The following is a 21363-nucleotide window of genomic DNA, read 5'->3' as shown; positions in this document are numbered from 1 at the left end:
CCCCCCCCCCCCCCCCCCCCCCCCCCCCCCCCCCCGCCGAGGCAGCCCTCCACCAACGTGCGGTATAGAGCCAGCAAGTCCAGCGGATGAAGCCAACAGCGCGATGGCCAACGCCGGAGCAGACGGCACCTGCGAGACGCTCGCCGTGAAAAAAGGCTGACAATTCGTGGTTAGTGTCGGTATATCTTTAGAAACTGTATCTCTTTCTACACTTATATGCGTGATGCTTTGAGATATTGAAGATTTATTAATGTCATCTTTGTTGTTTTTTGTATTTGAAATTCAGGTTTGTGAAGATAATATTTGGGTTTGGGGGGAATTTGAGCGGTTGTGGCACGCGACAGACAGCAGGCCTATCCTGTGAGCTCATGTCGACGATGCCTGCGTCTGGCTGCCCAACTGCCCAACTTGGACTGGACTGTGCCTGTGTCTGTGTCTGTGTCTGTGTCTGTCTGCCTGCCTGTCTGTCTCTCTGTCTCTCTGTCTCTCTGTCTGTAAATTTGGTTGCAAGACCACGTGCCTCTTGGTCTGGCACCCATTTCTCTGCTTCCCTCTCTTTCTCTTGCTCTCTTGCTCTGTCTGTCTCTGTCTGTTCGTGTGTCCCTTTTGTGAGTCTGAATTGTCTGTTTTTCTAGCCCCTCTGACCCGTATGTCACGCTGTCTCACCAACTCTCTATCTTATCTGCCCATGTTGTCCTGGTCTCCGACGCGGACCGATCGGAGGAAGCAGGGAGGACATGCACTTCAAGTGCAAAACCAGAGTCAAAGTGGCTGAAACCAGTCCAGGCAAGGCGAGTAGATTGATGTCGATGCAGATGCCGAACCAGCAGCATGCAATCAGGCCTCGAGTCTTTCTCAAAGAGAATGGTTGAAGGGGAAGCGTGCGGGAGCCGGCCCGCAGCTGGCAGGGTCAAGGCTAGTTGCCATCCCAGGCACGGAGGCGTTCGTGACCGACGCAGACGATGGTCAGGGCGTGGGAAAGAAGGGCAGCGGCCTCGAGGATCCAGGCGGGAAGATGAGAGTGCAGGGCCAAGAGTCCAGCTTGACTGAGTTGGGCCAAGCCCAGATAGAGAAGCCGCCAATCGTGGCGAATGTGGACAAAGACATGACGGCGCGTCAGGTGTTTGTACAAAAAGGCTAGGCCCAGCGCCGTCATGGAGAGAACTTGTAGCCGACCAAGAAACTGAATTCGAAAGCGTGCGCTGCGTCCACGCACAAGGAGATAGAACGCCCACGCAGCAATGGCCAACACCTCGGCTGCATCCAAGAACCAGAGGCCAACGGTTAGATGGGAGAAGAGCAGGTTGGTCATACGCAGTCGCACTGCCTGCAGTGCACCTGTACGGGGCGAAGCAACAGATCGGGTGAGCAACAGGGGTCAGAAAACAAAAAAAAAAAAAAAAAAAAAAAAAACGAGGCAAGCCAAGTATTTGTCGTGGAGCACCAAGTGTCTGGCACAGCTGTGCCTTGGCCATCGCAGCCGACAAGAGTGCGCAAAGCGTGGGTGGGCGTCTGAACATGCAGGGTACAACACAAACCGAGGAGAACCAGTGTCAGGCCATTGGCATAGACGTGGCCGTTGGGCAAGTACTTGAACTTGTGCTGATGCTCGCTGATCAGCAAGACGCGACCAATGTTGAGGTGGTAGGCAATGAGCAGGCCCACTAACACAGTCGTCCAAGCGCTGGGCTGAAAGATCAAAACGCCAACCCCCAGGACCACAGCCGAGAGGAAGTGGACAATGTACGTTGCGGTCCGATTTTGTCGGAGGGTGCCGTCGGCATTGTGCGTCACCGACCCCAGCGTATCAATCAGCTCGGGCGCCGACATGATCGGGATACTTGAGACAACTCTGGGCCGAAGATGGATGAGGCGCTCCGTGCTACTCGAATCAAAAACGCATTCACGTGAGACATTGGCAAAGATGCATGGCGCAACCAAACCCAAAGGCACCCAAAGGCACCCAACGGCACCCAACGGCACGCAAAAGCACGCAAAGCAAAGCACCATCCAGTCAAGACCAGCTCACCTCGCCAGCGACGACGTCAGTCACTAAAATCAGAACCCTGAAAACGTCTGACAAATGTGAGTCTCTTCTGGATCTCTCTTCTCTCTTTCAGAAAGAGTCTGACCAAACCAATTCTCTCCCTCTCTCTCTTGATCTCTCTTGATCTCTGGATACATTATCTCGATCTCTTGATCTCTCTCTCGTCTCTCTCTTCTCTCTCGTCTCTCTCTCTCTTGATCTCTCTTGATCTCTCTTGATCTCTCTCTCTCTCTCTTTCTCTCTCTCTCGTCTCGTCTCTCTTCTCTCTCTTCTCGCTTTTCTCTCTCTCTCTCTCTCCCTCGCTCTTTCAGTTTCGAATTTTGTCATCAACAGGTGTTGTCAACCATCGCCGCCGCGAGCGAGCCGTTCAGGGCGCAGCAGACGACACATCGCACTGGCACCAGCTCCCGTCTCGCCGGCTGTGGGGTAACATGCCTCTTTGAGACGGGATGATATGGGCACAGGGAATCCTTGGTCATGTGGCGTCCTTTTCGCTGTCTCAACGTTTGAGGATTTCGTCTTCTTCGCCTCTGGCTCCTTTTTCCCGTTCTTCTTCTGAGCTTGACCGAAACAGCCGAGGGTCCCCAATCCAGCGACCCTCCAAGCGCTTCCACCTTGTTCCTTCTGTGTTGATCGACTTCGCTTCCTTTCAATGCACTCACCACACGCATCTCGTTCGCCGCCTTTCCGCTTGAACAGGCGCAAGTGCAACCCCTCGCCGCCTCGACCGCCAACATGGCATCGGAGGAGGACAATGCTCAGCTCATTGCTGCACAGGCGCACGAGGCCTTTGAAAAGCACGAATATGACCGCTGCCTCAAGCTCACCGAGCAACTCGAGCAAGCTTACAAGGGCAAACCCGTGCAACTTCTCAAGGTTCTTCAGAACGACCCCCAAACCCCTGAACGCCGTTGCTGCAACTGCCATCATACCCCTGCTCTCTCACCCTGGCCCTTGTGTATCGACTTGGCCCTCCCCATTTAGCTTGAGCTCAACCGAGCCGTCGCTGCCTTTGCGCGCAACCCGCAAGGCGATGATACTAAACTGATCGAGGCCCTTAAAGATCTGGATACTAAGGTCCCCCATCCCGCACAGGCTGCCTCATCCACGCCCACTTTTGGGGTGGACCTCCTTGCTTCTTGCACAACTTCTTCTTACCTGTGCTACAACGTCGTAGGCTCAAGCCGCCGAGTCGGAGACAGGCAAGGACTTGCGCGATCTCCGTGGCCTCATCGCCTACAACGAAAGCGTACTACATCAAAGGGTCAGTCTGACCCCCAAAACCCGTGCTTTTGCGTTGTTGTTGTTGTTGTTAGTTGTTTGTTTGGTTTTTTTTTTTTTTTTTTTTTTCAAGACACACGAAGCAACCCCCCTCCTGTCCTGCTCACCCCGACCTGTCCTCTTTTTTCTTCACCAGCATAAGCGGTTTGATCAAGCCCAGACCCGCCTCGCTACCGTGGCCCCAGACGTCCGCCTCGCCGGTGTGTGCGCCCAGCCGTCCCCCCCCGCCCCCGCCTTTTGTCCTGCCGCTTGATGCCCGCTTGCATCAGACTACACATTCTAATATCTGACGCACCTGCGTCGCACCCGTAGACGAGACAACCACTGCACTGCGCGCGATGCTTTTGATCGACATTCTCATTCAACAGGGCCAGGTACGAGCGCAAATCCTTCAAGCCCATCGCTGCCGAGCCCATGGGCTTGCTCATCCAAACCCCCATGTCTGCTTGCACTAGCCGGAACAAGCACGACAGGCTCTGGCCCAACTTGAAGCCGCACTACGTCCCAACGACGGTGATGAATCTGCGACGAGCAAAGGCAACACCTCCTCTGGACCCGAGACAACTGATGCGGGCACTGACCTTGCCACGGGTATGCAGCGCATGCCTTTACCCCCGATATCCAACGCCCGCCACCGTACAATTGCGCCCTTGTGCGCTACATGGCTAGCCAACATGTGCTGATAGACACTCACCCACCACCGACCATCACAATCCATTCGTGACCCAGGCACTGTGGACCAGGACTTGGAGGCACTGCATAACAAACTCTCCCAGCTCCGCGCACGCCTGCACCTCTTGACCCGCAACATGAAAGCGTGTAAACGTGAGATCAAGGCAACCCTGAACAGTCAGACCAAGGTACACATTCGTGGCGCACTTGGCACAGCTCGGGCATATCGTGTCCTTTTGTGGAACCGTCACGGTCTTTCTCATACCCACGTCGTCGGCAGAACATCACGGCCCTGGTCTTGCGGGCCTCGTACGAATATCTGCGAGGCAATTGCCGCAAAGCCATCAAATTGCTCAACTCGTGGCCCGTTAAAGATCTGGTACGTGCTCACTACTCAAGCAGTCTAGAAGCGCCCACAAGCGCCATGGCCCCCTCACCGGCCGACGCGCCCGTGGCTCTGTACGATGAGCATAGGAGGCGGCGCGTCTTGATGAGCTTGGCATCACGTATTACAACAACATGGGTTGTGTCCACCTCAAGGTAGCGTGATGACGCGCCCGTGCTTGTACGGCTGGCCCACCCGAACCCTCACAACGACACACATGAAAGCATGGTCATGAAAGAAGAAGAGCAGCGTTATGCCTGGCCCGCTTGACTCATCTACATCGTCAACCGGGGCACAGATGGGCAAGCCTTCGTTGGCACACCTATATTTTGCACAGAGTCAGGACGCGCACCGGCAACGGCAAGCAGCAAACCCACCTCTCCAACCACACGAAGACCATCGCGCTGAACTCGTTTTTAACGAAGGACTTGCCCTCTTCCAGCTGCATCAATATATGGCTGCTCACGAGGTGGGTATCCTTGGCACAGCTCCCCAACCCAGGCCCGGCCATTCTTCTGGTTCCTTTTCTCACTCCTGGCCGATGACGGCGCCCTCTCAGCGCTTTACCATGGTAACGCCGTGGCGTGCCTCATCCCCTCACCACTGGGTGCGGTTGGCTGAATGTTGTATCCATGCCTGCTGTGAGGCCACACGTGCAAGGGCTGCGCCCACGGGTAACACAATGGTGGGTGCTGCTGATCACCGCAAGCTCCTCCACCAGCCTTTTGAGCCAGCACGGTACGTTGACCCACATGCCCGGCATCAGAAGTGTCCGTCAAACGTTGCCGTGCCCCTCATCAAGCGGCCTGCGCTGTCTACTGCCCACCATGCCTCTGGCTGCTGACGCCACCTAGTCTGGCTGAAGCATCAGACGAGCTGTCGCTAGACAATGCCGCCAGCCACCTCACTTGGGCGCTGCACCTGGCCACTGAGCTCCAGAATAGTTTGGCAAACAAAGGTGCGCTGTGTTGTTGGGATTATTCGCCTGTGCAATGGCTACCCTGTTGTATCAGAACAAGCGATAGGCAACAGGAAGGGGAAGAAGCATGGTGTCCAAGGTGATAGGGCCTATGCTTGGTTCGGGGCAAAGGTGGTTGACCTTGGGAACCAACGTCAGTATGGAACCACACGGGTCTCATTTGCCCTGACTCGCACTACGTGCAGATGAGCCGAAAATGCCGGCAGCGTATACTTTAGGCACACTACAAGGGCCTTTGGATGCGGGCGAGCTGACCCGACTCATTCTCCATGTTCGTAACACCCAGCAAAATGAGGCAGGGGCAGCTAGAGATAGAGCGAGAGGGAGTGTGTCTCTTATCTCTGTCTCTGTCTCTGTCTCTGTCTCTGTCTCTGTCTCTGTCTCTGTCTCTGTCTCTGTCTCTGTCTCTGTCTCTGTCTCTGTCTCTGTCTCTGCCTCTGCCTCTGTCTCTGTCTCTGTCTCTGTCTCTGTCTCTGTCTCTGTCTCTGTCTCTGTGTGTGCCTCGGTATGCATGCAACGATTTCATCCACGTCCTGCTTACGCTGGATTTTGATGGCACGTGTGTGTTATAGATCCACATGCTCTTGGCCTTTGTGGCAGTGGAGGCTGGCAACTACATGGATGCCGTGTCACATGGTCGGCAAGTGCTCGAGGCGGATGGTGCTTCAAGCGCCGTAAAAGCCCATGCCCATCTCTACATGGCTCAAGCTCTAGCGCAAGCAGGTTTGTTGAAAGTTTTGACCCGCGCACTCGCCCGCCATATACCCCAGCAATGAGTGACTTGGTTCGGCGCTTGCGCCGACCTTGCTCAACTTGGTCGTCCTCTGGCGCAGATCGGCTAGAGGAGGCTCTTGCACACGTGGATCCGGAAAGGCTTGGTGCGTTGCACGCGGAATCCACGAAATTGGCTGCCGATGAGCACGATGATGACGGTGGCGACACCGCTGCTCATGCGACGGGCAGCCAGGAGCAAGCGTACACTGTCCAATCAGAGTTCCCGGCCCAAGCTCTCCTTAGCCTGGCGGCCGTTCACTGCCGGCAACAGGCCTACACGACAGCGCTGACGTGCGTACAAAAGGCCATGGCCCAAATCACCACACCAGCCACTCTGAACCACGCCGTCGGCTTGCTGGTGCATTGCCATTTGGCCCTTGACAAGCCTGATGAGGCCCTGCGTGTGGCCCGCCACCATCTGATGGGTGGTGAACCAGTCATTTACCCCTGAGCTTCTCCGACTAACAGTACAGCCTGATTCTCTTTCCGTGTCCCCTCTTCCTTTGCAATAATTACGACGATGAACCGTGGTTGCCCGACCCATTTTGTGAGCAAGGTTCTGTGCACCCCCTGGTTAAATTTGAGCAGAGTGCCTTACCCTCCTCTCACCCCGTAATCATTTGATCGAGTCAAGACAACATGAAGGTTAAAGGTCGTGACTTCAACCGGAGAGATGAAGAGCTGGATACGCCAAAACAAGGTTGATTAAGAAAGGAAGAGCCGGTGCGGCTTGCTGAAGCCCAACACCGGCGCGACACGGGTAGAGCGGGCATGATGGCCCATGAGCAGGGTGGTAAAAAAAAAACGGAACAGGGAAGGGCCCAGATCAGCACCAGAAACAAGCCTGGCTGCTGATGCGTACGAGGCCAGGGCTATATTACCTGGCACCTCGACCCAACAACGCTAGCAAACCATTGGACAAGAAAAGGCAAGAGCCATCACCAATATACATGGAGCGCTTTCGAGAAGCAAGTTAGTGGTGGGCACCCTCTTCGTAGCCGCTGGGGAGAGCGTTGGCCTCGGGGTTGTGGAAGAGAGAGTGATCACCATCGCCCCAGGGGAACTTGGTGGCGCGCTTGCGCATGTGAGACCAGGGCTTGAACTCGGGGGCGTGCTCGTGCTCGGCCAGGAAGAACGACTTGTAGGCGATGATCACGCAAGCCACCATACCAAGGTACGACACGTTGCGGAAGGTGCCGATGGTCTCTGCAAGGTCGGCCATGAGCAGACATGAGATGGTCGGAGCAATACACGAACTAACCAGGCCTGCTTGAGGCGCCGCGACCCATTCATGTCACGATATCATCGACATGCTGACCCGCAACCAGCCTGTCACCCCTCCCCGCCCTTGAAGTGACCATGCAACCAAAAAAAAAAAGAAGGGGTAGGGGCCCAAGAAGTCCCAGTCTTCACACAGAAAAAGGCCTCACCAGCATGCTGCTTGGACTCGGCGACCTGCTCTTCAAAGGTGGACATGGCACGGCGCATGGGGCCGTTCATCTGGCGCGCGTTGCGCATAGCGGGTCGGAAAAAAAAGCTCATGATGCTTGTTCTGTCAACGTAAGAAGCCAAACAGGCGCAAAAAAAAAGAAAAAAAAAGCGTGAGCCCATCAGTTGAGGCCACAATGTCACATGTTGGATGGAAAGATCAATGCACACGCGCAGACGCGAGCAAAGGCCCCAGAACACCGTGGTGGCCTCGGCGCTGCCGCTCGCCAGGGAGCCATCAACGTCGCATGCCCTGCTTTAAGATCAGGAGGGCACAAGACTTGACAGAATCGACCAATGTCCAACTCCGACCTTGTCTCCCCCATGATCACCAACAAACTCGTATTTCCCCCTTTGAAGACAACCCTCTCACAGCGCTCACGCCACTGGCCGGCGCTGCCGTTTCGTCGGTCTAACTACTCACTCACACACACACACACACACACACACACGAGTTTCATCAGAGACACACACAGACCTTTTGCGATGAACAGGGCAGAGAAAAGAAATGACAATTAATTAAACCAGATTTTTGTCGATCAATTTATTCTTCTTGCTACCTGACCTTTTTGCCTTTGTGTGTGTGTGTGTGTGTGTGTGTGTGTGTGTGTGTGTGTGTGTGTGTGTGTTCTTGGTGATCAGTGACCAATGACTTTCATGTGGTAGCGGCAAGCGCAAAGCCGTTGGGAGGCCAAGGGCAAACCATCCGAAAGGACATGCTCGGATTGAAGGGTGCGCAAGGCTCCAGGATCGGGCACTGCATGTTGCAAAATCAGAATGAGGAAATCAGTGGGCTGTCGACGGACAAATGTCTCTAAATTGTCGTAGAGAGAGAGATGGACAAGTAGCAACAACATGACCCAAGCCAAGATGCAACTGCCAAGGGCGGTTAGGGTCAAAAACTCCAGGCTGGCAGAACGACAAGCAAGGCTTAGGACTGATAAGGGGAGAAAGGCATGACGGAGACAGGGAAACACAGTCTTGTCTTGGACAAGCAAGAGGTCTCAAACACACAGCAGAGAAAAAATAGCCTTATGCAGCAATGGCGGCCAGATAGTCCTTGACCTCGGTTGGCTGGGTAACCATACGCACGCGCACACACACGCACACACATACAACCGTCAGTGGGGCAGCGCAACAGGTGCCAGCCTCGTTGATCAATCAAGACAACCCGAGCCAGCACGATACAAAACACTCACCTCGAGGCGGCGGAAGCCGTCCTTGTTCACGATGCCAATCTCAATGTTGGTCTCTGTCATGACACCCTCAAAGCCTTCCTTGAGAGTTAGGATGGCCGTGTGCACGGCATCTTCCAGCTCGAGCTCCTCGTTGTAACGCTTCTCCAAAAAGGTTTTGGCATTGACCATGTTCTTGCCGATGGCAGCCGCCTTCCAGGCAAAGTAAGAGCCCTGACGAACACGGCGAACCACCACACATACCCGACAAAAAGAGAAGATGAGTACAAGGGACGAGGAGCTGGATCGAATGGGGGCCGTGTCAAACGTGCAGCACCACATTGCCCGCCATAATTTGGTACGCACCGAGGGGTCAATTTGGTACAGGCCCGTGGTTTTGCCATCAGGATTCAGGCCAATCACCAGGAGGGAGACGCCAAAGGGACGCACGCCACTGTCCACAGAACATGAGCACATGCCACAAAGCAGATCCGGTGAGACGGTATGGAATGACGCTGTAGAAGGATGGCGGAGGAAGGAGAAGGAAACAAGAGAAAGAAGGAGAAGGAACTGACCCCTTTTGAGTGTACTCTTGCATGACTTGGGCAATTTGCTGCACGAGACGGCGCACGGGAATGTGCTCGCGGTATGTCAAAAAGTAGGCCTGGGCAAGCTTGCGGGCCTTGGCCAGAAGCACCCTGGTGCACAAGCCCCGACAGCAAAATGCAAAAGCAGCGGAACCAACGTGAGCGGGGTGAACAGGTTCCGTTGGTCCAAACCGGGAAGACCAATAAACGCGGCACATGCTTCAAGAGGAAAGCACACTGAACACAAGAAACGATCGGGTTGACGACTGTTCAACACAGTGGAGCACAAGAAAGTCCACCAGTGCCAAGATACCGACCGTTTGTCCGGGCCCATGCCACTGTAAACCATGCCAGCAGTCTCGGTCAACTTCTCAACCTACAAGACAAAGACGATTGAATAAGTTGAGCGCGTCCCCCGCCTCAGGAGCAGACGCAATATTGTGGTTTAACCTCAAGTCCAGAACAAGCATGCAACCCAGACGGCGGTGCATCTGCTTGGTGAATCGGGAAGCCAGGGGTACCAACCTTGAAGAAACTCTCCGAGTCGACAAGGTGTGATGGGGTCTTCTTCTCGGTGGCAATGACGGCGCCATCAATGGCTGGTTACCAAACACAAGAGCACAACGCGAGCAGGGTCAGTCAAGTAGATGGCACGGCTGTCGCCATTCACCCACAGGCGAAGCGGCCAGTCCGGCCACAAAGTTGGCCTCTTCTTTTCTCAACAACAACGATTCTCAAGCACCGCTCTAAGAAGGAGGACGAGGCCTGCACACTCAACAAACCTTTAATGCCGAGTGATGTGTTGCCCGAAGCCACGGCCTGCAATGCATACTCAATCTGCACCAACTTGCCCGAAGGGCTATAGTGGCAAACAGCCAGGCATCAACCGGTCGAAAGGGGGATGAGGAACATCAGAACTGAACTGGGTGCGGTTGTTTTTTTTTTCTTCCATGGCCAGCACCAGCGAGAAAGGGTGACGCTGCGCAGATTCTACCTAAAGGTCGTCAAACTGAAGCTGTAACGCGACGTCATGGCGCTGTTGAAGTGGTAGACAGAGTCAAGTCCGTATTCGACGCCGAGTAAGACTGGGGAAAAACCTGCGCCACACAAGGCGTGGCAAATGCGCTGTCCAGGTCCAACGAGCCTGCCACTGCTGTGCGCCCAGAGAAGAAGCAGAAACCACACGACGGCTGCACCCAGTGACACATCCGAGCACCATGAGTGAGAGAGCACCACAACCAGAGCCGTACATTCAAAAGAACCTCGACCGCTCGCCCCAACTACACCGACCCCCATCCACGTTCAAAGCCAAACCCCTTCACATGTTGCCCACGGCCGTCCGCCTCGCCCCTGTTCGCTCTGGGGTCGCCCTGCTCCCTCTCTCGGGTCGCACTGGCGGCTCCACACACACACACACACACACACATACCCACGTCACCTTCACCACTGACCTCAAACCACAGAGAGAGCAGAAGAAACAAAATAAAAGTCTCTCTCTCTCTCTCTCTCACAAAGTCTCTCTCTCAAAAGTCTCTCTCTCTCTCTCTCTCTCTTCCCCTCTCAAAGTCTCGCTCTGTCTCCCTCTGTCTCTCCTGAGTCTCTCTCTTTGTCTCTCTCTCTTTGACTCTCTCTCGCTATTACCACATGAAAGACTGTGCTATACTATCTTAGAGGGGTATGTATATTTAAAGTGGTTCACTTTAAAGTGTGCTTATATTCACACTATCTCTTAGGGCCCTCCTTGTTGGTGGCTCGGGCGCTGCTGCTGCTGCTGCTGCTGCTGCTGCGGCTGCTGCTGCTGCTGCTGCTGCTGCGGCTGCTGGTGGCGCATCTGGCGGAGGAAGGAGCCATGTGGTACGGCGGGTTTTGAGGTTTGTGCGTGGGAGATGAGGTGGGTGAACGACTAGGCGGCTGTGCTGTTGGTACTGCTGCTTGTCGCTGCTTTTGCCGCTGGGCGGTGAGGCAAGCGGTAGCATGATTGGGGCGGTTGGCTCGGGGGTGCGCGCTCTGCTGCTCGGCACGCTCTTGAGCTGCTGGGCATTGACGGGCGCAGGTACCACACCCGTGGCCTCGCGCGCGCGCTACATGGTATCCTGGTCCGAGTATCGCATGCCCTGGGAATGGGAAGCTCGCCTTGCAGCGATCCCCTCCCCTGGAGCCAATTGCCGCGTCACCATCCCTGCCCTGCCGGGACGTCTGCTTCACCCACACGCAACCGATTTCGTCGTCGTGGAGTTGCACAACTGCTCCGATCAAGAGCACCAGGCCTGGCAGCGACAGCTTCCCTCCCACTTGGGCCCCGCGTTTCGTGCCCTACAACCCGATCGCCCAGTTCAACCCAGACAGTTGCAGCACCTGGATTCCTTCAATGCCAGGTTGGCTCAACCCGTTCCTCCTCGCTCGTATCAACTCCTGACTTCCAGGGGCCCCTCCCTCGTCCGTCCTGGTCCGTCTTCTTCCCCCCTTCACCCAAGCTTTTTTTACTGTCTATTCCAGTCGCCGGCCCTGCGGCTCTAGCGCAGAGGGTGACAGTGGCCCCCGCGTCCTGCAAGCGCCTCAAAACATAGCCGCTGACGACCCCGCCGCCTTGGTCTTCCATCTGCAAGCGCATCGTCTCTGGGCCCTTGGCTATCAAGGCCAAGGTACATCAAGGCCCCCCGTCCACCTGCGTCTTGGCCAAGCATCTCGACGCTATGCGTGCTCTCCCAGATCTGACACTGCATCCGTCTGCCCGCGCTGTTGACAGGCGTGCGCGTCGCTGTCTTCGATACCGGCATTGCGGCAACCCACCGCCAGATCAGGAACATCGTCGTGAGTCTAACACCCACATAGCCTGCCTGCCACGCTACCACCCTCTCACTCGCTCAACATAGACCCCTTCCCATACACTTGGCCGCCAACTCACGCTGAAAACAGACGCCCGCTCACTTCTCCTGTTCGTTTCCAAATGCTCTTTGCTCCTCTGGACTTGGAACAGGAGCGTACAGATTGGACCGATGAGCATGTCCTGGATGATCAATTGGGACATGGCACTTTTGTTGCCGGTACGGCATGGTACTCTTGCCCAGCCTCTTCACCAACCACACGATATCACGAGCGCTGTCTAAATCACGTGCCTCTGGCTCGCAGGTGTCATTGCATCCCACAGCGACTGCCAGGGCCTCGCGCCCTTGGCTGAAATCCACGCCTACCGTGTCTTTACCCGCAAACAAGTCTCTTATACCTCCTGGTTTCTCAACGCCTTCAACTATGCCATGGCCCGCCGTGTGCACTTGATCAACTTGAGTATTGGAGGTCCCGACTTTCGCGACGAGCCCTTTGTGGCCAAGGTTCAGGAACTGACCGCGCGTGGCATTGTCCTGGTCTCGGCCATTGGAAATGATGGGCCCCTCTATGGCACCTTGAATAATCCTGGTGACATGAACAGCGTAGGTCGCAACGACAATCCTCTCGCCAAACCATTCGACACGATGGCGCCTTGGCATGATCATGTCTAGCCTCTCGTCATGCTCCTATACATGCCTCTGCGTAGGTGATTGGCGTGGGTGGAATCGATTATCGGGATGAGCTGGCCCACTTTTCCTCGCGAGGTAACATTCTGCCGGAAGCCAGTTTGTTGTGCATCCCGCCCATAAACGATTCACCCCTGCCCTCCTATCCATGCAGGCATGACGTTGTGGGAGCTTCCCTGGGGAATGGGGCGTGTCAAGCCTGATATTGTTACCTATGGCTCAACAGTTCGAGGCCCCAAACCTGGTGGCGGTTGCCGGACACTGAGTGGTACCAGGTGAGCCGCGGTGAAGCAACGGGGCCTCTCTTTGCTGCACACGCGCTCACTTCTGACACTCAACACGGCTTTGCTGACTGGTTGCAGCGTCGCTTCTCCCGTTGTGACGGGATCTCTGGCTCTTTTGCTCTCCGCGCTGCCCGAGGGCCGCCGGAATGCTCGCAATGTTGGCGCCATGCTCAAGCAAACGCTTCATCAAACCGCTCAGCGTCTGCCCAAAGTGTCAGTTCCTACCTCTAAATGATCTTCATCTGGATCAGGACTCGTGGCGGAAACATGTACTCATCGTAGACCCAACCCCCGTCTACTCTAGGAACATGTTTGAACAGGGGGCTGGCAAACTGGACCTCGTCCGAGCCGCCATGTACTTGGAATCTTACCTGCCGCATGTTTCTCTCTTCCCGGCCCAACTTGATACGACCGATTGCCCTTATGCCTGGCCCTACTGTACATCAGGTCGGATCAACGCACCCTGCCGGTGAATTCATGGCCAGGTTTGCTCGCCAGAACAGCCTGTTCACTTCAACATCAATTTTCAATAGGCATATATTATTCGGCTTTGCCCTTGGTGGCCAACCTGACCGTCATCAACGGTGGGATCAATGCTTCAATGCCTTCCCGCACGCTTGGCAAAAGCCTCACACGTAACCTATGGTGTCCCCATAGGCGTGGGTGCCACCTCCCGTTTGCGCAAGCAAAGTACGCGCTGGTACCCCGGCACGCATGGAGACCTTCTGGACGTATGTTTTGCCACCGCAACCCTGGCGTTGGCCAACCAACTCGCCCACTCTTTTCTTTTTTTTTTTTTTCTTTTTTTTTTTCTTTGTTTTCTTTGTTTTCTTTTTTTTTTTTTTTTTTTTTTTTTTTTTGGTTTCAGGTGACCTGCTCCAACTTTGATTCTTCAGGTGGCCGTTGAAAGCTCTGAACTATGGTGGCCCTGGTCTGGTACGCCCAACAAGGAGCATCTTGCCCTCAACTCGAGCAATTCACCAACTGGGGCCTGCATAACTCACCGTCGCACTGACTCGCATATCGCCGAGCTAGGTCATCTGGCGGTCCGGGTCGGTGTCAACCGCAATGGACGCCGGGCCACTTGTGTGGCGGATGGGGTCATCGTTATTCAAGTTGAAACGATTGTGGAGGTTTGTTGCTGAATGAACAGACTGCAAGCGCCTCTCTTGCTGCACGTTTCTTTGGATTTTTGACTTTTTTTTTTGTGTGTGCGTGTGCGTGTTTTGTTTTGTTTGTTTTTGTTTTTTTATATTCCCACGGCTTCCTCTCGTGATAGGGCCAAGGCCGCCCTCTGCTACAGGATGTACAACTTCCTGTCACAGTGCGCATTATTCCAACGCCGCCACGCTCGCGACGGCTTCTGTGGGACCAGGTGTGCCCGCATGCCCCTGCCGCCTCATGTGACCAGTTGTTTGAACATAACTTACCTTCCGTTTGGCGTTCCCTAGTATCACAGCCTAGCTTATCCTTCGGGCTACTTTCCGCGCGATGATCTGCAACAATCAGACGACCCCTTGGACTGGAACGGTGATCATCCCTATACCAACATGCGCACCATTTTCAACCGACTGGTGCGAAACTCGTGTGCTGATTCAGGCATGAACATACAGCCTCAGTTTGCAGGGGCATCGTGGCTTACCCACGCCTGCATGCAATCTGTGCACGCTGGGATACTTTTTTCAGATGGCCAGTGGCTACTTTGTCGAGGTGCAACAAGAGCCCCTTTCCTGCGTGCGAGGTGAAGATTACGGCGCCCTCCTCATCGTGGACCCGGAGGAGGAGTTCTTTGCCGAGGAAATCCGACATGTACGGCACCTCGTGCCTGGTCCATCTGTCCTGCCGGCGGCACAGTGGCATGAACGATATTGCAACGACATGCTCTTTTGCTTGTTTTCAGGCACTGTTTTGACTTGTTGCAATTTCGTGTTTTAGGTTGAATATATGGTTCGTCAGCATGGAATGGGCTTGCTCGTTCTTGCAGACTGGTACTCGGAACAATTGTTGACTGAAGTCAAGTTTTTCGACGACAATACTCGCAATGAATGGTTTCCAGAAACTGGGGGCAGGTACAGACCAGAAATCTTCGTCTGCACAATCGCATATGCCTTTCGTTGCTTCACTGGCAAGGATGAAATTCTTCTCACGCCAACGCAACACGGTCTTGTTTTATTGGGCACAGCAATTTGCCGGCACTGAACGACCTTCTTCGCCCATTCAAAATTCAATTCACCAACCAGGTTCCTGTCGTGGCCCTCATCCAATCGCTCCGCCTTGTCGCCATTCACTTGGGGGCGCATGCTTACGGATGCTTGGACGACAGGCCTTTGAAGGACGCTTCAGCTTTGAGCACAAAACCATTTCGGTGTGTCAAGCAATGCTCTATGTTCGCAGACTCTGCAACGTCCAGGTACTCCCCGCACGCTATCCGACTTCTTGTTTTCTCTCAACTCTTGGTCTAGTATGCCACAGGAGCCACCTTGGCCGAATTTCCAAAGGGTGGCATCGTGGTCAGCGCCCTTCTTTCCAATTCTCTCGACAACGTAAGGAAACCCGTCAGAGGTTTTCATCTGCCTCCCCCTGTTGCGCTTGCCGTGCCTATCCCTGGCCGTGCCTGTGCCTATCAGACCGAGCGACAATACTTTTGAGTCCCAAAACTTACTGGGCCACGTGTTTATGCCAGAATGGCCGCGGCCTCGGCCGCGGAAGCCTGCAGCGCGTACCCATTATTGGCTTTTACGAGGTAGGCACATTTGACCGATTGTCTATACCTCCGTGCAGGGCGTTCCTTCTCATGCTTGGCCCACCCATGTTCTTGCTTGCGCGTAGCATGTGCTGGATCAACATGGACGCATTGGCATCTATGGAGACTCCAATTGCATTGACGATGCGCACACTGCCGCAAATTCGCCGCCCTGCCACGACCTGTTCCTGAGCATGCTTGATTATGTGCTCCGAAATGATGCTGGCGCAACACCACTGCTGCAGGTTGTCCCACCGTTTTCCTATCCCCTCCAGGGCATGAGCGTTGAACATTTCGTTTCACTGTCAGCCATCACTTACGAGGACTGTGCACTACCTGTTGTTGGGCCTGTTTTGCCCTGCACAGCTCGGTGAAATGCTGGAAGTTCACTTGAAAGCTGTAAACAGTGTGCTTCCTCGACGCAGCCCACTCTCGACACTGGGTTTCTACTCCCACGTGATTAACGTACGATCAGCCACACCAGCCCTTTCTCTTGGGTTGTCACACAGCTTTGCGCACCATCTATGCTCACCCTCACCCAACAAATGTCATGCCCGTACGCGCACTCGGGCACCCTGGTAGGCTTCCTTGCCCACATGTCGACATGTGCAGTGGCTGTTGCCCTCGCCGGCGAGACACGCAAAACCACCCCACACAGTTTACCGACGCCACGCGCCGTGGCAACCTCAGCAGCCAGTACGCACAGGCTCGCTGACCGAATCTCTTCTCGACACAGACCAACATGCCAATATCAACGAATGGCGCCGCCAAACAACGACGGCTTGGACCCAAGCATGGCTGATAATGATACTCGTATCCCCAGCCATGATCATTCTCTTGCTTATCTGCCGCCAGCGCCGCCGCTGCTTTTAGCCTGCACCGCCCCTTTGGCATTGTCTGTTTGCACCTGACATAAAACTATTATAACATAAGAGACTTCATAATCGATCCATTGAGCTAGCACGTCAAATCTGAACCCTTGGCCAAGACCAGTATTTTGTGATTGTCTCGCACCAGAGGCAAAGAAAGACTTGGTGTGAATAGAAGTGTCACCACGATGATCAATGATAAAACAAGGCCAGGGTTACAAAAGAGGTGTTCGGAGTATTCATCGGCAGCTCCCCACACTTTCAAGCAACCACAAACACGCCATCGAAAAGCACTCGAAAGCCAACGCGCTAAAGAAAAACCGTCAGTGCCCGAACCTCTTGAATGAAGCCTAAACGGGCATACCGACACTGTGCATCACCTATACCTAAAAAAGAAACATCTTGACGAGCACAGACACACACACACACACACGCACGCACACACATGCACAAAAGAGGGCTCAAAAACGACCCAAAGCCATGATGCTCTTTATTCTTGAGGAGACGTGCAAAACCATTACTTGAGACCCAACAGCGCTGCCTCCTCCTCCGAGAGAGAGGACAAGAGGGAGTCTTGGCCATTTGTAGCATCCCCCATGATTGGCGCTCGCCAGTAATTAAAGTTGTCATAGTCGCTGTGTGTGTCTCCTCGGGACCATGTGGCCAGCCCGTTAATGGGTGGGAAGAAAGCATCCGCGACCAAACTCATTTGCGAGTAGGAAGAGCGCCTATCCAAAATCAGTCAGATCAACATCACGGGAACATGAAGACGTACATCACACACAAACTCGCCAGTTTTCTGGCCTCAGCCCCAGGCTTTGACAATCGGACCGAGAAGAGAGGAGGGACATGGAAGAAACACGACAACAACAGCTATTAAGGCCGGAAACATACATGTAAGTGCCGCTCGACACCTTGAGAAGACCGGCAGGATCAACGGTAAAGATGCGCGAGTCTGTAATGCCCACCGCTCGGTAGGTGACGACGTCTATCGAGGAGAGAGTGACGGTGAGTGCCCGGTTGAAAAATGCCTGGCTGCTGTGCGGACGGCCTGCCAGAATGAGGACTGACCAGAGTGGCGGTTGCCGAATCCAGCAACAAAGGGGTTGGGGTTGCAAGGAGGAAAAAGATTTTGAATGTCGGACAGACAAGTGATCTTAAACTCCTCTGGTCGCCGGAGGATGACCTCGCGATGCAGACTCTTGAACAAAGAGGAAGGTGACAACAGGATGGGGCCGTCGGGTAGCTTGTGGGTGTCTTGGATGATATTGCGCAAGTACTCTGGATATGGCCGACAACATGTGACTTGTGAGGCTACATAAAGAAAAGGTGGCAAGGTCTGCCCATTGCTAGCAGTGCGTGAAAAAGAGTGTAGAGTCGAAACATACCGCGAGTGCCCATGGATTGGGAAATGGATCGTGACGAAAGATATAGAAAGTTATAGCCGTTGCGACTCACACCAGAGTAGAGAGTGGCAATGCCTGTTTGCGTCCAGTCCGTACCCATAAAAGCAGCAGCGTGGCCTAGCATATCCGAACGCGTAATGGTCCCATCGATGTCTGTGTGCCCATTGCGCAGCCACCACACCAAACCCGTGAGAACTGGTGGTCTAGGAGGAAACCGTGGGTATCCCAGCGTCGGCATACCTGAAACAACAATCTTGGAAGTGTAATGCCACAAGAAGATACGGCAAGAGATCTATGGCAGCGGCAGGGTGTGGGACAGAAGATGAGTTCAGGGTGGTTCCTGAAAAGACCAACGACGAGCGCGGGGTTGATGCCAATCTGCCAAGCAAGTGTACCACGTACCGTAGCTTTGCCTTGCAGCTTGGAGACGACAGTAAACTCGCATACGTTGCTCCCGGGCTTCAGGTTGAGCGACAGTAGCTGCTCGGAGGTCAGTCGTAAGCTTTTGCGAGCCATGTCGCCCACAGATTCGAGGCTGGACTGTGAGGCCAGTGCTGCACGGCTGTGGCACGACAAGAGCATGGCAGGGAAGACAAAATAAGGAGAAGATGTACTGGGCCAGTGTTGGACAGATGCAAAAAAAGTCGCAAGCATGACATACCCTGCGCTGACGCGCGCGCCCGAGGCAGAGGCAGGTACATCACCAGCAGTGGCTGGACGCGGCCGTGCAGCTGCCTCGGCCCGAGAATCGGCGGGCGCGCTACTGGCGTGTACAGTGTCATCAGAGGCTTCATTGGCGCTATCGCGGCTGGACCCCGACGGCATGTTGACGGGCATGCTTGCACGATGCTTGAGGGTACGTCGCTGTTGTTGGGGCGAGTTGTGCTCGCTGCCCGAGGGCTCGCTGGCAGTGGTATGCTCGGCATCATCGGCTTCGACATCGGATTCGTCCGACGCCATGACCGAGGCATTGGAGCTTGCGGCTTTGGAGGCCCAGCCAAAAAGCCAGCTGCGGCTCTTGGTCTCGCGGCGACTCTTTTCTCGCTCGAGCGCCGCTGTGAATGAGAGTGGTGAGGTGAGACCGTCGACTTTCAAGGGAAGCAGAGTACGATTGGAGCAGCAGGTACACACCAATGGCCTCGGCGGGTAGAGGCTGATGAAACACAACGTGACTCATGATGTAAGGACCAGCCATCTGCAGGGCAAAGCATTGTCAGATGAGGCGAATTCTTGACCAGAGGTCTGAAAGGGAAGGCCGGGACGATTCGCAAGCACAGACCCTGGGCACACTTGGCAGCCATGGCAGCCATGGCCAAACTGACGCACCTCCCAAGAAAAATAGCGCTCGCCACCGATGCGCACCACCAGGTCCTTGTGCTGCAAAAGGGTGGGGTCGCTGACAAACTGGCTAAAGTCGACGTGATGCCGATTGAAGCTGACGGCGAGCTCCTCTTGCGATTTGTCCTTGTCACCGCCGCAGAGAGAGAGCTCAACGACGGGGAAGCCGTTGTCACCAAGCTCATCCTCAGACTCGGGCTCTGGGATCGAGTTGAGGCTTGCCGGCGTGGGAGTACCGGGCTCGTTGGTGATTTCCTCGTCAGGAAGTCCACGAGCGTTGCGAGCGATAAGCCCGGGACTGCCCGAGGGTGTGCGAGAGTCGTCTGCGGCGTCACAACTTGAAGCAGGGACGACGACTGGACTGTGATCGAGAAGCTTTGAGGTAACAGACTCGGAGATGGAGCGGATGCGACCGGTAGGACCGAGAGAGAAGACGTCAGCGGCGGATGAGTCGAGGGTAATGTCGTCAAGCGATCGAGCGGCCCGCAAGGGGCCCGGAGCTGGGGCATCTGAAGCCAGAAGTTCAGTCTCGGTTGGATCACGGGGCGAAGGCACAACGGTTCGGGAAAATTGCTGGGAGTTTGAGCGTTTTAGACTGTGCTCATGGCTACGCACTGGCATATCACTGTGGAAGAGATGTAGCAAGGGCAAGGAATTGTATATGGATCAGAAAGGGAGTGGACAGGGATGATAACGAGGAGAGGCCAGGCAGAGCAAAGGAAACCACAACGGACCCCCAGAGCCAAGACTCGATGCTGTCGTCAAAATGGGAAGCGTGGCTCTCGTCGAGTCCATTGCTACGAGCAACTTCTTCGGCAGGTTCCTCGGAAATGGAGGCAGGGATGGAAAGCCTGTCAGCATCGGCTGCATTTCCGCTGCTCTCTACATCGGACAGGCGAGGTAGTGGTGTGGTTACGGGCGAAGTCAAGTTGCTCTCGGTGACGGGAAGGGCGTTTTCTGGGGCGTCGTTGATGTCATGGACGAAATATGCCTCGCCAGCCCGGCCAACGCGCATGGCAACCTCGGCCTGTTCGCCATTGACGACAACGCGAACCTGCAGACACGGGTGAGCAAATCACGGAGAGAGAGAGAGAGAGAGAGAATGAGATTGGAGAGGTGGGCCTGAGAGCTGAGGAAAACGGGAATGGAGGGCAGGGGCATGATCGGACGGACCTGGCGCTCCATGGCACGCAGCAGAGTGAGCTTGCCAAAGCGCACGTGAAAGGGGCTGCATTTGAGGCTGCCATCGGGCTGTTGTACAACAATAACGTCGACGGCACCGCTCAGCGTGGCTGGGTTGATGTCATTATAAAGCGTCGAGAGACGGCGAAAAAGCTCCATGGCGGCGTATTCCATTCAGCCTCTCGTTGGTGGGCGGCCCCTCAAGTTTGAGGGGCAACAACAGTGTGGAGCCGTCAGCAACGGATGGTACTGAAGGAACGAAACGGGAGATGGTTGGGTTGGGAGGTTTAGGGGCCCGAACGTGGTGGGGCTCGTCAACGGGTCGCCTGGACGAAGCAGCTAGAGGGGCTGGGGGCAAGGCGGGTCAAGGACTGATGTCAGGGCCATGGCCTGCACTGTCACACACACGCCTCGTGGGTGTCGTGCAAACGGATGCCCGGGTGTCAAAGTGAATCGCAGGTAGCGGAGCAGTCAAGGCGTTGTGGTGATCACGCGACGCGTGGCGCACAGGACCTAGAGGCAGGGCCAGCGTGAGGGTCAAGCGCGAATCAAAAAGCGGGACACCCCAAAAACAACTACTCCAACGGATTGAACGCGTGGGTGCCTCATTTCTATCTCTGTGCCTTCCCGGCGGTGAGACA

At 55.0% G+C, this 21363-nt stretch overlaps 6 protein-coding genes across 6 annotated transcripts; 2 read left to right on the top strand and 4 right to left on the bottom strand.

Annotated features, from left to right (window-relative positions):
* Window positions 1-916: 916 nt before the first annotated feature.
* MONBRDRAFT_10449 (uncharacterized protein) lies at window positions 917-2010 on the bottom strand (the record flags this gene model as incomplete). Its single annotated transcript, XM_001748133.1, has 2 exons — window positions 917-1338; window positions 1539-2010. The coding sequence occupies 2 exons, from the start codon at window positions 2008-2010 to the stop codon at window positions 917-919; spliced, it is 894 nt and encodes a 297-aa protein (XP_001748185.1).
* Window positions 2011-2746: 736 nt separating this feature from the next.
* MONBRDRAFT_33585 (uncharacterized protein) lies at window positions 2747-6734 on the top strand. The gene is made up of 16 exons (XM_001748214.1): window positions 2747-2923; window positions 3032-3124; window positions 3225-3312; window positions 3465-3528; window positions 3641-3702; window positions 3784-3919; window positions 4058-4188; window positions 4281-4379; window positions 4475-4540; window positions 4684-4854; window positions 4945-5123; window positions 5240-5343; window positions 5550-5635; window positions 5664-5894; window positions 5937-6087; window positions 6198-6734. Exons 5-16 carry the CDS (start codon window positions 3667-3669, stop codon window positions 6587-6589), a joined length of 1782 nt encoding a protein of 593 aa, XP_001748266.1. The 5' UTR covers window positions 2747-2923; window positions 3032-3124; window positions 3225-3312; window positions 3465-3528; window positions 3641-3666; the 3' UTR covers window positions 6590-6734.
* Window positions 6735-6870: 136 nt separating this feature from the next.
* MONBRDRAFT_38196 (uncharacterized protein) lies at window positions 6871-7656 on the bottom strand (the record flags this gene model as incomplete). Its single annotated transcript, XM_001748132.1, has 2 exons — window positions 6871-7344; window positions 7569-7656. 2 exons carry the CDS (start codon window positions 7654-7656, stop codon window positions 7112-7114), a joined length of 321 nt encoding a protein of 106 aa, XP_001748184.1. The 3' UTR covers window positions 6871-7111.
* Window positions 7657-8428: 772 nt separating this feature from the next.
* On the bottom strand, window positions 8429-10580 carry MONBRDRAFT_33583 (uncharacterized protein). Its single transcript, XM_001748131.1, has 8 exons — window positions 10383-10580; window positions 10171-10247; window positions 9914-9987; window positions 9706-9764; window positions 9377-9499; window positions 9168-9255; window positions 8826-9035; window positions 8429-8700 (listed from the first exon to the last, which is right to left on the bottom strand). Exons 1-8 carry the CDS (start codon window positions 10418-10420, stop codon window positions 8659-8661), a joined length of 711 nt encoding a protein of 236 aa, XP_001748183.1. The 5' UTR covers window positions 10421-10580; the 3' UTR covers window positions 8429-8658.
* Window positions 10581-10710: 130 nt separating this feature from the next.
* MONBRDRAFT_27758 (uncharacterized protein) lies at window positions 10711-16729 on the top strand (the record flags this gene model as incomplete). The annotated part of the gene is made up of 24 exons (XM_001748213.1): window positions 10711-11063; window positions 11624-11763; window positions 11812-12030; window positions 12135-12199; window positions 12366-12432; window positions 12518-12816; window positions 12921-12978; window positions 13055-13175; window positions 13263-13397; window positions 13489-13631; window positions 13718-13819; window positions 13842-13874; window positions 14220-14317; window positions 14464-14559; window positions 14636-14758; window positions 14871-14993; window positions 15120-15131; window positions 15508-15549; window positions 15647-15727; window positions 16014-16172; window positions 16294-16392; window positions 16437-16505; window positions 16540-16623; window positions 16664-16729. 24 exons carry the CDS (start codon window positions 10711-10713, stop codon window positions 16727-16729), a joined length of 2787 nt encoding a protein of 928 aa, XP_001748265.1.
* A 284-nt stretch (window positions 16730-17013) lies between these two features.
* Window positions 17014-20881, bottom strand: MONBRDRAFT_33582 (uncharacterized protein; the record flags this gene model as incomplete). Its single annotated transcript, XM_001748130.1, has 11 exons — window positions 17014-17524; window positions 17691-17784; window positions 17868-18077; window positions 18185-18355; window positions 18443-18494; window positions 18605-18764; window positions 18864-19257; window positions 19334-19397; window positions 19529-20165; window positions 20275-20594; window positions 20714-20881. The coding sequence occupies 11 exons, from the start codon at window positions 20879-20881 to the stop codon at window positions 17314-17316; spliced, it is 2481 nt and encodes an 826-aa protein (XP_001748182.1). The 3' UTR covers window positions 17014-17313.
* Window positions 20882-21363: the final 482 nt, after the last annotated feature.

The sequence above is a fragment of the Monosiga brevicollis genome, genomic scaffold (genome assembly GCF_000002865.3).
Source record: "Monosiga brevicollis MX1 MONBRscaffold_21 genomic scaffold, whole genome shotgun sequence".
NCBI classification, from domain to species: domain Eukaryota; class Choanoflagellata; order Craspedida; family Salpingoecidae; genus Monosiga; species Monosiga brevicollis.
The sequence above is the reverse complement of the archived record's forward strand: the minus strand, read 5'-3'. Positions and strand labels throughout refer to the sequence as shown.